A 14319-nucleotide genomic window follows, 5' to 3' on the forward strand; every position below is an offset into this window, starting at 1 on the left:
AAAATACGATTAACCTCCTACTAGCCAATCAGCGTTGAGAAAGCCGGTAGTCCAGCTTGATTGGTTGAAACCCGGCAAGAACGACTGTACAGAAACACATGGGTACCAGACTGCCTTTTGGTGGACGTTAATAATGATCTTATAACGTTTCTGAACAGTTTCCTGCATTTGGGAGCGTGTGTAAGTAGGCACGTCGAGATATTATTGTTTACCTGTTAAAGTTTTCTGCCGTTCGATATCTTATTCCTTTCCAAATAAGACAAGAATAACTCCTCCTGTTAGCTTGTTTTGCTAATCATAAGGGTAATCTTCACTCAGCATTGGACTTTAGTAAATACAACAGCAGACTGCTCTACCCGGAGTCTCAGCATGCTTTACAGTTTTGTTAAAACTGCATATCTTCCCTTCATAATGGTCTTATTTTTTCGGCTGCTCTCTTTAGGGGTCGCCACAGCGGGTCATCTGTCTGTATCGCACCGTATCCCCGTCATGTGCCTTTGTTGACCGCAGTTAATCTTTAAGTGATGGAGACGGTGGCCCTGGTTGCTCCAGTTACAGCTTTGGAGTTCCTTCAGGATGCGTTTCTAATTAAAGGTTAGTGTTCAACATACAAGATAAGTAGTTATTCTTGTGATGCTCTGCTGTGTTTTTCCACAGTGCTCCTATATTAACTGCATTTTTGTTAAAAGTTCTTTATTGTTAAACTTTAACTTATTCAGAACTTCTTCATTTTGTATCTGTGTCACATTCTCTTTGTAACTCTGGTTGCTGTAATGGTTAGCTTGAACTTTAGAATTCCAAATTTTGTACATTATTGCATAATACAAACACGCACAACTTTTCTTTCGTGGCAGGTGAGGGTCCGGTCTTGTCGGTGTACAGACTCAAGCCTTGCCCTAAAGCCTGTGCCTCATTGAGCGTTCTCCATCATTACCGGATTCATGGAATAAGACCTAGAAGGTGGGAAGCTGAGCCACCACGGAGTGCTGGTTAGTATAAGCTGTTAGTATGAGCTGTTTCTTGTTTCGTTTGATTGTTTTTACTATATGTTAATATGTAGAGAAAATTATTTACAGAGCAATAAGAAAGTGAAAGAAAGGCAAGTCTGGAACCAAGAATGGATTCTCAGCAATGATAAAAGTTAAATTATAAGCAGTTAAAGGTATGCTTGCAGGTGTTAGATTAAATTGAGGATATATACATATTATCTTTATTGGACAATTATTTATTGCGTATTAAAAGTCTTTATTCACGTAAAGCCTCCAGCTATTTTTGCTCTAATTTTTTAAAATTTTAATATATATAATTTTTTTTGCTCTTATTCACCAGCACTGAGCACTACAGAGCCAAATGTCTGTGACCTTGCAGTATTTGGAGGCAAAGCTGTGAGGCTTGTAAGGTTCCGTGTGGAGGATGGGGAGCATCTTCGCCTGGAGGTCCTGGGTCCCCTCATGGAGCTACAGGACTGGGCTCTGGATGTCCGCTGGCTCTCTGGAGGCAAACAGCCACTGCTGTGTGTGGCTCTTGCTCATAATAGTGCTCTTCTCTTGGATGTCACAAAAGGAAATGCCGTGGTGCAGCGTTCCTGTCTGGAGGGGTGTTTGTTGTACTCTTCTCTCCTTCTGGTTCATGAATCCTGGGTGGATACTGTCATAGTTGGGGGGACTGTGTTCAATCAGCTGGTTCTCTGGAAGCCCGGAGGAGGAGACAAAAGTGGCAATCCTGAAAACAAAGCTCCAATTGAAAGGCGTCTACTGGGCCACACTGGGGTCATCTTCAGTATCTCTTACCTCCAGGAGAAAGGATATTTAGCTTCAGCCTCTGATGACCGCAGTGTACGGGTGTGGGGTGTTGGCACTTTAGGTGGGCCTGAAGGGAAATGTGGGGACTTGAACCCAGTTTGTTTAAGGATCCTATATGGACATCAGGCCAGGGTGTTCTCAGTCCGTCTCTCATTAGGGAATATCTTCAGCGCTGGGGAAGATGGCACCTGTTTAGTCTGGGACTGGGCTGGAAGCGGGAACGTGGTTCGCACGTTGAAGGGACACCGAGCAGGGGGTGTTCGTGCACTGGCAGTCAGCGAGGGAGAGGACGCGAGCTGGGTGGCTACAGGAGGGGCGGATGGAGGGGTAAGGTTGTGGAGAGTGGAGGGCAATGAGAGGAAGGAGTGTCTAGAGGAGGAGGCAGTGACAGAGAAACTGACCGACCTGAAATTTCCTGGTCAAGGCCTGCCTAAAGTTGTTTGCTTAGCAGGAGAAGAGGATGGCAGTACAAGCTGGAGTCAGTGTAAGCCTGTAGTTTGCACTGACAAAGGAATAGTTTACCAATATAGTGTTGGGAAGTGGGAAGTAGTGTGGAATGGGACTCCAGAGTTTCAGTCCTACTGTGTGATGGAAACGATAACTATCACTGTGAAGGAGTCGACAACCAAAGTTGATTTGTGTGCTGTGGGAAACCTCAGTGGGTGCTTACAGATCTTTCCCATGTCTCATCCTCAGTCTGGAATTCTGCTTACTTGTGGATCAGGGAAGATCCATAGTCTTATTTGGCAGAAGGAAAAAGAGCGTGCGTATTTGTTAGCTTCAGCTGCTGAAGGACGTGTCTATCGCTGGTGTGTAGAGACAAAATTCAATGAAACCTGTTCTTTAGCTCTCAGCATCACTGCTCTACCTTCTTTCCTCCTGCCCTCGTGCGCTAAGCGCTGGCTTACAGCTGCAGTGCGCCTCCAGCGCAGGTCAAGGGAGGTGCTTTGGGTGTGTGGAGACAGGAGAGGATCCCTGCTTCTGTTTCAGGAAAGAGAAAACTCAAAGCAAAGAAAAGGAGATGGTGAGGAAACAAATGAAGAATTACTGACAGATGGTAAACAAGGTGACGATGAGGAAGGCGGGCCTGAGGGAGAGGGGAAAGGCAAGTTGGAGAATGAAGGAAGCAAAGAGGTGCATGACCTTTTGCTGCATCCTCTGAGCTGTCTGTTTGGGGTGCACGGGAAACAAGGCGTAACCTCAGTGTATGAGTACCAAGGCTTGTTCTATAGCACTGGCAGGGACGGCTGTGTTAGAGTTTTCAGAGTGCGTCCATCGTCACCAAAGAATCTTGAAGAAAGTAGAGAAGATAACGCTGCGGAAAAACGTGAAATGAATGAAGAAAGGCTTCAGCTGGAGGTTCTCAGGGTCCAGCGTGCCTGCAAAGGAATGGAGTGGCTGGAGAGGATTTTAATTCTTGAACCTGAAAAAGAAGTTGAGGAGAAGGAGGAGGAAGAGGTCACAGAGGAATATGAAGAGCTATATAACAAAGAACACCAATTGACCGAACAGGTGCAGGTTAAAGGGGAGGAGGCAGAAGAAGAGCGCTTCAGAGAAGTAGAGAAGGAAGGCAGAGAAGCCAGATTTGTAATTGTCGGCTTTCATGCAGTCCATTTTGTTGTTTGGGATCCGGTGAGGCAGGAGAGACTGTTAGCAGTGCCTTGTGGTGGGGGGCACCGCTCTTGGAGTCTGTGGCCATCCCTCAAAGGAATTTGGCTCGGATATGGAGCTTTGGTGTTTATCAAGCAAGGGGCTGTCCTGGCTTCACAGCCCCCCGGAGAAGCAATGGGTTGGGATGGAAAGACAGGAAGGGCTGGAGGAACAGGACTGAAAGATGGAGTCCATGGAAGAGGAATTGGGTGTGTATGCAGGCTGGGGAGGATAACAGACTTTGGGAACGGGAATCAGGCAAACCACTGGGAGTTAGTAGTGACAGGTGGAGAGGACACTAGCCTGAGTGTCCTGGCGGTACATCCCTTTTCTGGCAATATTAAAGTTCTTTCAGTTATTACCGACCACATCTCGAGCATCCGCACGGTGACTGCGATTGTTCGCCCAGAGGGGGGGAGTGAAAGCCAGTCAAAGCCTCTCTCTGCTCTGCTCGTGTCGGCCGGTGGGCGGGCTCAAATCCAAGTTTACCGGCTGTTAATTGTTTGGGACGGGCAGAGACGGGCTCCTTCCTGTCAGGTGATCCAGGTAGCCAGTCACCGTTTGGACAAAGAGTGGGAGAGGCGGCGCAACAGACACAAGATGGTGAAAATGGACCCGGAAACGAGGCAAGTTTTTTAAAGCTAGTGTTTAAATAGCCTCTGACCTCTTGTTATTTGTTCTCTGCATATATTTTCTCTTCCTCACAAAGACAATCTGCTGTTTTTGTTTGGGTTTTTTTAGCTGAATATAACTTCCGTGTTTTTGTTTTTTGCATTTTAAAAAATGCACCTCTGATTACAGCTCTGTGTGTTTTCAGGTACATGTCTGCGACAGTGGTGAATGAAGAAGTAAACCGTGTCCTCGTGGCTCTGTCCTGCAGTGACGGGGCTGTCAGGTCGGTATTCATCACAGCAAGAGTTCACACAGCTGGAATTTTCATTGAAGCTGCAGAAAAGAGAAAATCAGAGTGTCTTCGCATTGAGTTGATGCTCTCAAAAAGGATTATATTCAGTACTGGGGTGATGGTACTGGTGATTATAATAACCATAATGATGAATGTAACAGAATCAAAGGCTTTACATTTCATTTATGTGTGTCTGATTGTGTATTGTGGCAATAATGAGCTGCAATCATCAGTTTTGTATTTTCAAGTATTTTTGCTCAATTTGCCAACATGTGTACCATGCGGTCACAGACGTTAACATATGTGTAAGGAAATATGCATTGATCCTGCAAGATCTTATGTGGTCAGAACATCAGTATAATAACCAGCATTATAAATTTTTACCTAGTTATAGTACAAAATCTCTTCCTCCCTCACACTTGTTTATTTGGGCTGAACAATGGAGTTTTTGGAGTTTAACATATTATTCTGTAAACATCTTACTCGTATGTTTATTTTGTATTCTCATATAGCCTGGTATTGAATTTAGTCAAGTTATACTGTGGTAAGTTTTAGCATAGATTTTTAATCTTATTTTACATGTATATTCAGATAATTAAAAGAAAATATGGTCATTAAAAGTCGATTGGGAAATTAAAGGAACTGTTTTGGTAATCATGTACATGAACCCTGTGTGCTGCTATAGTTTCTAATGTTCTCCGTAATACTCTTCTCACTGTTTTTCCAGACTGTTCTCTGTCAATGAAGCGAAAGGTCAAATCGATTTGCTGTGGGAAACATTCTACCATCAGCGCTGTGTACTCAGTGTCGCCACCTGGAGCCTGGAGGATGACAAAGGCAACAGGTTATGACTGTGATTGCTCATCTTTTTTTCCTGGGTTGTTATGTCATGCTTTACAGAACCAGACCAATGCTTTTGCTGTTTAATCTTTTTAGACTTAAAGTGAAATATATATTTTTAAAAGCGGCTGGCGTATTAATACTACAGATGTACAGTATTTAGGAAAGCATGGAGAAAGTAGTTCTTTTTTTTTAACACTTAGTTTTATATCTATAACTGTGTGTCTCTCTTGCAGGTATAAGCTGCTGTTCAGCGCTGCGACTGATGGGAAAATCGCAGTGTGGAATTTGACCAACTCTTTGTCCTCATCAACGGATAATTCGAGCTGTGCTGCAACATCACCAGTCCCCTGCCTCGATGTTCCCACCCACCAGAGTGGGATTAACTCATTGGCTGTTTGGGCAGAAAAAATGGGACAACAACAGGGTAGTTGCCTGGTAACTGTTGCTAGCGGAGGAGATGATGGACAGCTGACTGTGTCCACAATCGGGGTGCAGCACTCAGAAGGTGGGAAAATCGGGAGCCAAGTAGGGTTTTCTCAGATTTCTGAGTCTCAGCCTCTCCTACAAAAGCAGCTCCCGTGTCTAGACAGGCTTCAGATTCATCTCCACTCCCAGTGCCACATACCACTGGCCCATGCTGCCCCTCTAACAGCACTGAAGGTCCTGAGACCAGACCTCTTGGTCTCCACTTCCTCAGATCAGAGGGTTTGCCTTTGGAAGGTCTGCAGTAACAGTATCAGCCACTATGGGGCACTGTGCTCCCACGTTGCTGATGCTGCAGGGCTCGCAGTCTGGGAAAGTGAGAAAGGAAATCAGAAAGTGAAGATAGGATTTGAGTCTGAGCAGGAGAATGCTGGAAGGCTCAAGAGGGATAAAGAAACAGCTGATGAGAAAAGCGGTAAAGAACCTGTTGAGGTAGAGAGCGAGACAGGTGACCCAGTTAGTAAGACTACTGGTGAGAAAGAAGAGACGGGCACAAGTCCAAGAAATCAACCAGAGAATGACTGCGTAGGTAAGCCAGCGAGTGCAGTAAAGCCTGAGACAGGTCTGAGGGAGCGATGGGCGCTCGTCTGCGGTCAGGGCTTCCAGCTACTACGAGTCAAGAATCCGGAGATGGATGCAGAGAAAAACGGAGAAAAGGGAAAGCTGGCTGAGCGAATTAAAGTGACTCTCCAAGAAAAATGATTCTGAATAAAAAGATTAAAGATACTTTTATAAAAACTTCACAAAGGGACATATTTTTTTTAATTATTTCTCAATTACCTGTCTTAATTGCAGCTGTATACTTTGATGTAAATGTATGTTTCTGGTAATTGTTTAAAGTATTTATTCTCTAGTTTTTGTTTCTTTATTTTTTGTTGCATGAAAATGATAAAAACATTTATTCCCAGTCAGGACTGGACTGGGACAAAATATCAGCCCGGGCATTTTGACTAAAAACAGCCCACCAGGTATTATAGGAAAAGCTTTAAAGCCTTTGAATGAAAACAAATGCTGTCGTGACAGTGATGTATGCTGTCTTGTTGGTATATATATGTATCAATCTAGTAAACTTAAACCTACACCATCCTCCCTATTCTGGTATTTTAAACAGTACTTACCGGAAATATCAAATTACATATACCTAACTAGCAGGGTTGCCAACTCCCAGCAAAAAAGTAGGGAACCACACCCCACCCTCTGCCTCATGATGCTGTAATCGACTTTAATTTATTGCCAGGGTAAAACAAATGCACAGAAACCAATTATTTTTCTACAGTAATTAAATAGATTCAACATCTTTCCGCAACAGAATTGCAGACTGCACACATGGTGCCTTCCCAAAGGAAAAAGTACTATAGCTTATTAGGGCATATATTAGACTTAATATTTACTATATACAATAATGAATTTTTATATATTTTACATCAAATGACCACTTTGGTTGTAAGATTCGGTTGTATTATTGAAACCTAGAAATTTCCAATGAGAATAAGAAAGAAAAGTATTTCTCTGTGCTCCCCCCCCCCCCCCCCCCTTTCACTGTTAATGCCCTACCTGCCCCCCTGGCAAAACTTTGCTAGACCCGCCCCTGCACAGTTACCAACTGTTAGCTAAGTAGAAAAGGATTCTGGTGTTATTTGTCTCTCAGAAACAGTTCATAACTTCCCTTCCACTCATTCATGTCAACTAACAGGTAAACCCGTTTCTCCATCACCTGTTCAGCTCTGATGTTTCAGTAAGGACATCTCCTGGTTTCATCTGCATGTTTCCCTCTCACTAGATATCGGTTGGGATATCTGGTGAGAGGGAAACTGTGTGTTGACCAGCACCTTTAAGGCTGTGGCTCCAGCAAACGTCAGTTGATCCTAGAAAGTAATATTAAATAAATTATAACAACGTCTTATCAAGCTTAAACGTGCTGCTGTTGTTTAGCGCGACGATAAACAAACGAGACGGGACTTAGGACAGCAAAGCCGATCAGCTGATCATTGATCAGTCTCATGATTGAAGTAGCAACAGGAGATGGAGGGTGAGAGAATGAGAGAAGAAGAGGCAGCTGCAGCGTAAAGACACAGATTAACTCCAGCTTTGTGTCTCTTTGCTTTTTTTTTTTTTTTAATTTTTGCTGAAGTTCGGGACAATTCGCGTTTCTTTACACCTAAAGAAACGCGCTTTAAAGTTCGACCTCATCGGCTGTAATTGGTCCTGCCCAGAGTCGATCATGACCAATTAGCCAATCCACCACCTTTCATTGTTTATACCGTTACAAACAAACAAACAAACAAACAAAAAAACGTCGGCCCATAAAAACGAAAAATCACCATTGGCCCACCGCCGATGGCCAGTCCAGCTATGTTCCCAGTGTAATTAAATGAAAGATTAAAAATGTTCTTTAATTTGTCTTAACTGATTTCAGATAGTTTAAAAAGCAAACAATTTATTAATTTCGTAGATGTGAGCAGCTATTTCTTTTCTGGTGTTTCCTTTAAGAAAACACTGAAAGCATTCACGGCACAGAGAACATTAAAAAACCATCTCTGATGTGTTTGTGGCATCTGTGGCCTACTTTAGGGAATAGTACCAAGCTGCACAAAGATGGCTGAAGTGACTGGAGTTATTTTTAATACAGTATGGTGCATCTCATCCAGCCAGGAAATAAAGGCCTTTTTGTTTTTAGATGAAGAGTCTTGGGAGTTCATTTCTCCACACAGTAAAAACCTCAAAACAGAAATTTGCAGCGTAAATCTAGGCTATCACCTCACCTACTCCCAAGATTTGTCCTCAAGCAAGGTACTTAAATTCAGATTGGTTTATGTTCCCAAAATGTGTCTGTCTACCATTGTGATGGGCTTAAAGCTAGACATAAAAATGCCAACTGTCAAAATAATTGTCACAGGACCAATTATTTGAGATTAGAAGTCTCAGGAATCTCCTCTGAGACCTGACTAATCTGCAGCAGAGGCTCCCACTTTGTCACGCAGAAACCATGAGGGTTTAAAAAAGTAATTGTAGTTTGAGTCAGTTCATAGTGTCAGTATGCTGTGTGTTATTGGCTGAAAGCGAGGATTTATATAACCACTCCTGCCTATACTGTGTATTTGCGCATTTGTTTATAAAATGCAAATGTAGTGCTTTGAGATGAGATGCTTAAGTGGCACGTTGATATGAGACTGTGTGTGTGTGTGGCACGCAAATGTAGCTGTGGAAGATGCCAAAGAGAATATTCACCTCAGGCATGTTAAATGTCAAAAAGTGCAAAAGAGTGTGTGCTTAAATGTGTGTTGATTCACTGTCACCTGCTTGGAATTTAACTACGAACACAGATGAAGTGCCCACCTGCACTGTGTGTGTGTGTGTGTGTGTGTGTGTGTGTGTGTGTGTGTTTGCTTGTATTCCTCATGTTGTGGGGACATTATAAAGTCAGTCACATGTGGGGACAGGGGGAGGGTGAAAAACAAGTCCTCCTAATATTAGTATTAGATTACTACACTTAAAAGTGAATTCCTGGTTTATTATTAGACTTCCAATAAATTATGGCAAGTCCATGTAATGTCCTCAGAAGTAATGGAAACAGGACTCTGTGATGATTGCTGGTTACTTGACACATGGTCTAAACGCTGGGATTACTGACATTAGCTAAATTAGATTCCAGTGTGTGCACATATCTGGATGTGTACGCACTTGGACGGCTGTGTGCAGGTTGGGGCACACGGAGGGGGCCGACTGCAGGTGTCCATGAATATTTTAATATTTCAGTCTTGTCTCATATTGCTTTCTGTTGACCTCCCATCTCACTGCCTGCCACTCACAATGAAAGAAGAAGGAAGAGAGAGGAAGGAGGAAACGGCGAGTAAAAGAGAGGGAGGGTGTTGAAGAAGAGGGACCTGAAAGAGAACGGAGAAGACGGCTTCTTGCACCATTTCCCATAGCTCTCTTTGTGACCACAACTGTCAGTTAGGAAGGAAGAAAAGATGAGGGGCTAGGGTGAGTGAGCGCATGAGTGCTTGCATGGTGAGGGTGGTGGGGGGCTTCTTGCTGCTGGTTTTTGTTGTTTGAGGAGCGAGAGAGGCAGGATTGTAGGATAATACAGGGGTAAAAAAAATTTTTACACTTTATGAAAACCTTTTTGTTTGTTTAGTTTTTCGCCTGTGGTTTTCAAGCAGGAGAGTGGAAATAAAAATAATAAAAATCCAGTTTCAGAGATCTTCACAGACTGGTGTGGGGAAGTGTGAGCTGGGAAATTGCCCCTGAGTCTTCTGACCCACTGACCCTGTGTCAGCGTCTGCAGAAGGAGGAGCATTTTACATCTATCAGAGAGGTACACTCGCTCTCTCTCCTGGCTTTTCATCACTGTTTCTGATGTTGATCCATTACTTCTTGTTGTTTGTATTGCTGAGATGTGTTGTTTGTTTATTTGTTTTCCCTTTTTGTTCCTCAACTTTAATGGGTAATACTCAAATATTATCTGTGTACAGTACCACGCAAAAGTAATGATTACTTTATATTTTTTCCTTCCAAGCCAGCCAACCCATTCTTGTAAATTTGTTCTGTCTTTAGGCACTTTGTTACTAGCAGCCTGTGACAGAAGCACATCATTTTTCATATTTCATTAGTCAAAGATAACACGTTTATATGTGTGTGTGTATTGGATATAAATTAAACTGTCTGCCTTAATCTTAAGCCAGACACTACAGCTTATATACAGCTCACCTGCCCTAACTATAAGCTAAAAAAGAGCTTATAGTTAGGGCAGGTGACCCTGAACCACTCCTGAATTATGATCCTATAGGCTCAGATTGCTACAGGACTTGCACAGCACTTCACGTTCTTCTTTTCTCACTTCTTTTTATTTCCCACCTATTTATATATCGCTACAAGATGTCGTTAAACTTTGCCTGTTTTTCCTTCTCACAGTTACAAAGTGCTTGCTTTTAGGGAGTTATTTGATTCTAGGGCTTTTCTCTCAAATACTCTGGGCTCTTTAAGCATCTTGAGGAAAACTGTTTTTGTGATCCGGTGCTTTTACCTTCATTTAAAGGAATTGGACAAGTGAAGGACGACAGAAGTAATGACAGGCCTAAGGAGGGGAAAAAAAGCTTCAACAGAAAAACAGTATGGGAAAGTCATGTCCCCAAGAAATAGGGGGGGGGGGGGGGGGGGGGGGATACAGCAAAGACCTGACACAAGACCTGAGAGATGCATCTGGCCCTTCAGTTGATCCATCTACTGTTCACTGAAGGGCCAGTGCAGGGTCTCAGTGAAGGGTGGCTGTCAAGAAGCCATTCATAAGAAGGGAAACAGGGAGAAAAGGCTGATATATGTCAATTTACACAAGAATTGGACTTAAAATCAGTCACAACAGGCCTTAGGAATGAATCTCAATTTGAAAGTTTTGGTTCAAATCATCAACATGAACAACAGTGAGTCTCTACAGCCATCTGTAAAACCTGGTAGAGCTTCCATCATGTTAGACTTCAACATTACTGAAGCAGTGTGGGATCATCTTGACAGAGAACGGAACAAAAAGCAGCCAACGTCCAAAGAAGAGCTTTGAATGTCCTTCAAAAAAGCCTGGCCACGTGTACCTGGAGACTGCTTAAATAAATTAGAATAAAGCCTAAGAGAGACTGTACTGAAGAATAAAGGTGGTCTTACAAAATATTGACTTTCATCCTTTATTAGAATTGTACAAACAGTTTTTGCCTTGTATGTATTTACATTTATGTTTGCACATTTCAACAAATCACTGCAAATCCTTCTTAATTCACTTACAAATATAAAGAAATCAGGGCTGGGAGGAGAGCTTTGCTTTGGTGTCAACATGTCTATTAGTCTTAACAATATTTATCTTTTGTCTTAACCCAAATCCAAAAGTATGGTATGAAAGGAATTCCATCCAGCAACTGTTTCTTTCTCTAAAAGTGGACTGCCTTGCAGATAGACTCAGTGTGATCCCTACAGCTACAAAGATTAAAGAAAATGTATATTTGCTCTCAGGCTCCTGGACTGGTAATGTCACCTGACCGCCTGCCTTCCATTGGTTCATCTGGGACTAAATCAACAGGTAATCAATGAGATTCAAGGACTATATTACTGAAGAGTTAGATAAAGTGATCTAACTCACAGCTATTATAATTAATGAGTGTTTTATTTTGTGCAATGTGGTTATTTCTGTGGCAGAGTTGCCCTTTTGACAGTGCAAGCTCTCCGCGAACAAAATGATGCAAGTTATGAAATCATACAAGCAGAAGTTTTCATGTAACATAAATCCAACTCAAATTGTGTCACCTCTTTATAGACATGTCTTTATCTCACCACATGACAATATTCTGACACTGGTCAACAAATGCACTTTGTTGAACACTGTCCTTTTCAATGTGCTATAGAAAAAAAGATTGATTGATTGAATGAGGATTTTGCTACTGGGACTCTTTAACCTGCACTGTGAAAATGTTCACTTGCTCACCTTTTTTTATTTAGCGCTTTCCATTTTTATGGCATGATGTTCAAAGTATTGGACAATGAGGATTTCAGCATTTAAGAAATATGTTTTCAAGATTAGACTTTCCATACTTTTCTCCAACAAATCAAGGCAACGTCAGCGATAAGCATGGGGATAGACTTCATCAAAAAATGAAAGTTATGGAAAAATTATATTAGGGAAATCAAATCAGTTCTTGTTAGTGCATTAGTTCCAATTAGAGTTTATTGACAAAGCAAAAGTTTCTCTTACCATCTCCACTGCTTTTGTTTACAGCCAAGCCAACCCCCTCCTCTCCAGGTCTCTGGCACCCCCACCAGTCCAGTCGCAGAAAGCGTAACAGACAGCAGAAGGCTTCTTTCTCCTCTGACACTCACCCTCATCCAGGACCCTCCTCCATCCTCCTCTCAGACGCCACCATGACTCCTTGGGGAGGGCTGGCTCTATCTGAGTCCTGCTTTGACTCAATTCCCAAAATACTTACTCCACGACCCTCTCCACCTCCACCCCCAGCCTCTCCTGTTCCCGAGCAAATACCGTCAGCTACCCCATATCATGGCAGGAGACAAGAAGAAGACAAAGACAGTTCAGGCTCAAGTTTTAACTCTCAAATTCCATCTCCACCTGTGGCAGTCACGCAAAACAGCGCAGGTACGACTACAAAAAGGGACAGCCATTACCAAACAAAACCAGATGACAATATTACTTAAAGTCTAATGAGTCCAGCTACACACATAAGGTCCCTGCAGGAACACTTGGTAGTGATTGATACCTAATAGCTGATAGTTAATTTAATGGAGCCTGTAAAATTTAAAAATAATTCAAATAAGATCACTCACACACTTTAGTATACTGTAATTATGCTTTACGATACAAAGAAAAAGTTGGCAGCAGACAGATTATTTAAAAAAATGTTTTTCATGATTAATTATTAATGCTAAATGGATCTTTGTGTGGTAACTACACACCCAGTGTTATCACATGTAACGCATTAATTATTATTAATTATTATGTTTCCTTGTTATTAACTATGATAACTTTAGTGCTACATTGTGTGTCTTATAAAAAGACTTTGACGTGTTACATTATACAAAGCACATAAATAGAGTGAATGCAGCTAAAAATCATGTTAGCCTAGCTTTGAGTTACATTGTAAGAAGAGGAACAGAGGCATCAGTTATCAGTTAATCTGACTCATTTAACATGTATCTCCTGTTGATATTATTGTGATATAAAATATGTAATATTCTATATTTAATATTGTCCTTTAACTGTCTGTGTTTTAATCACTACTGGCCCTGCCCTAACCAGAACATCTTTTTGCACAGGTGGAGCAGCTAAAGATTTGCAGTTGAGGCGGAGGGTGTTGCCTCAGTGTCGGCTTCCTCGTGCCCCCCGTCTCCCACCGCTTCACCCCGTCACTGACCTCAGTTTCTCTCGGAGCTTCACTTTCTCCTTCTTCGAGCTGCCGCTGCACCAGTCTCCTCGCTGGCGTGCCGAGCGTGTCAAAAACCTCTTATTGCTTTTGAAACAGATACACTACTGAAGACGCAGAGCTGCGTGCTCCTACTGATAGTTCAAATCTGCCTTTGTTGAGTATATTATTGTATTAGTAAAATGTGATATTTTATTTTCAAAGTAAGAGTGATGGGTGAGGGATTTATTTATTTTTTTGGCACAATAAGATAAGACAATAAGACTGCATGTTATTCTATTCAATCGTGTTCATTGCTTTTCGAAAGCTGGATTTTATTTGTTTGATGTTTTGAAATTTATTTAAAAAAAATAGTTTCTAAGGGTGTGAGTTCATTCCTCTGGTTTTCAGCTCCACAGCGATTTACTAACTTTCCTGTTTTAGATATATATATATGTGTATATTTATGAAATAAAAACAACTTTACTATCACTCTAGTTGCTCTGTTTTATCAGCTTTCTCTGTTTTAATGGCTTCTGTTTCATACATATAGACCTCCTGTAGATTCTCATTTACTCTCTATCACCTTATCCTTGCCTACCTTTCTCACCCTGTTCTCTCTCTCTCCCTCTCTCGCTCTCTCTCACACACACACAAACACACTTGCACACACACGTGAGTCTGTGGAAGCTGAGCTGGAATAATAGAGGCATTCAGAGGTACTGAATGAGCTGGTGAATGG

General features: G+C 42.1%; 2 protein-coding genes across 3 annotated transcripts; both read left to right on the plus strand.

Moving 5' to 3' along the window:
- Positions 1-31: 31 nt before the first annotated feature.
- wdr6 (WD repeat domain 6) lies at positions 32-6503 on the plus strand. 2 transcript variants are annotated; one of them, XM_085144976.1, is made up of 7 exons: positions 32-180; positions 443-594; positions 855-989; positions 1330-4078; positions 4270-4347; positions 5084-5200; positions 5433-6503. In XM_085144976.1, exons 2-7 carry the CDS (start codon positions 525-527, stop codon positions 6382-6384), a joined length of 4101 nt encoding a protein of 1366 aa, XP_085001102.1. In that variant the 5' UTR covers positions 32-180; positions 443-524; the 3' UTR covers positions 6385-6503. The 2 variants fall into 2 exon arrangements, with proteins under 2 accessions (XP_085001102.1, XP_085001101.1); XM_085144975.1 differs by having other exon boundaries at positions 33-180; positions 855-986; positions 1327-4078.
- Positions 6504-7277: 774 nt separating this feature from the next.
- LOC146495102 (uncharacterized) lies at positions 7278-14304 on the plus strand. Its single transcript, XM_085144983.1, has 4 exons — positions 7278-10000; positions 11680-11746; positions 12440-12814; positions 13492-14304. The coding sequence occupies exons 2-4, from the start codon at positions 11695-11697 to the stop codon at positions 13707-13709; spliced, it is 645 nt and encodes a 214-aa protein (XP_085001109.1). The 5' UTR covers positions 7278-10000; positions 11680-11694; the 3' UTR covers positions 13710-14304.
- Positions 14305-14319: the final 15 nt, after the last annotated feature.

Source organism: Neolamprologus multifasciatus, chromosome 20, assembly GCF_963576455.1.
Source record: "Neolamprologus multifasciatus chromosome 20, fNeoMul1.2, whole genome shotgun sequence".
In the NCBI taxonomy this organism is placed as follows: Eukaryota; Metazoa; Chordata; class Actinopteri; order Cichliformes; family Cichlidae; genus Neolamprologus; species Neolamprologus multifasciatus.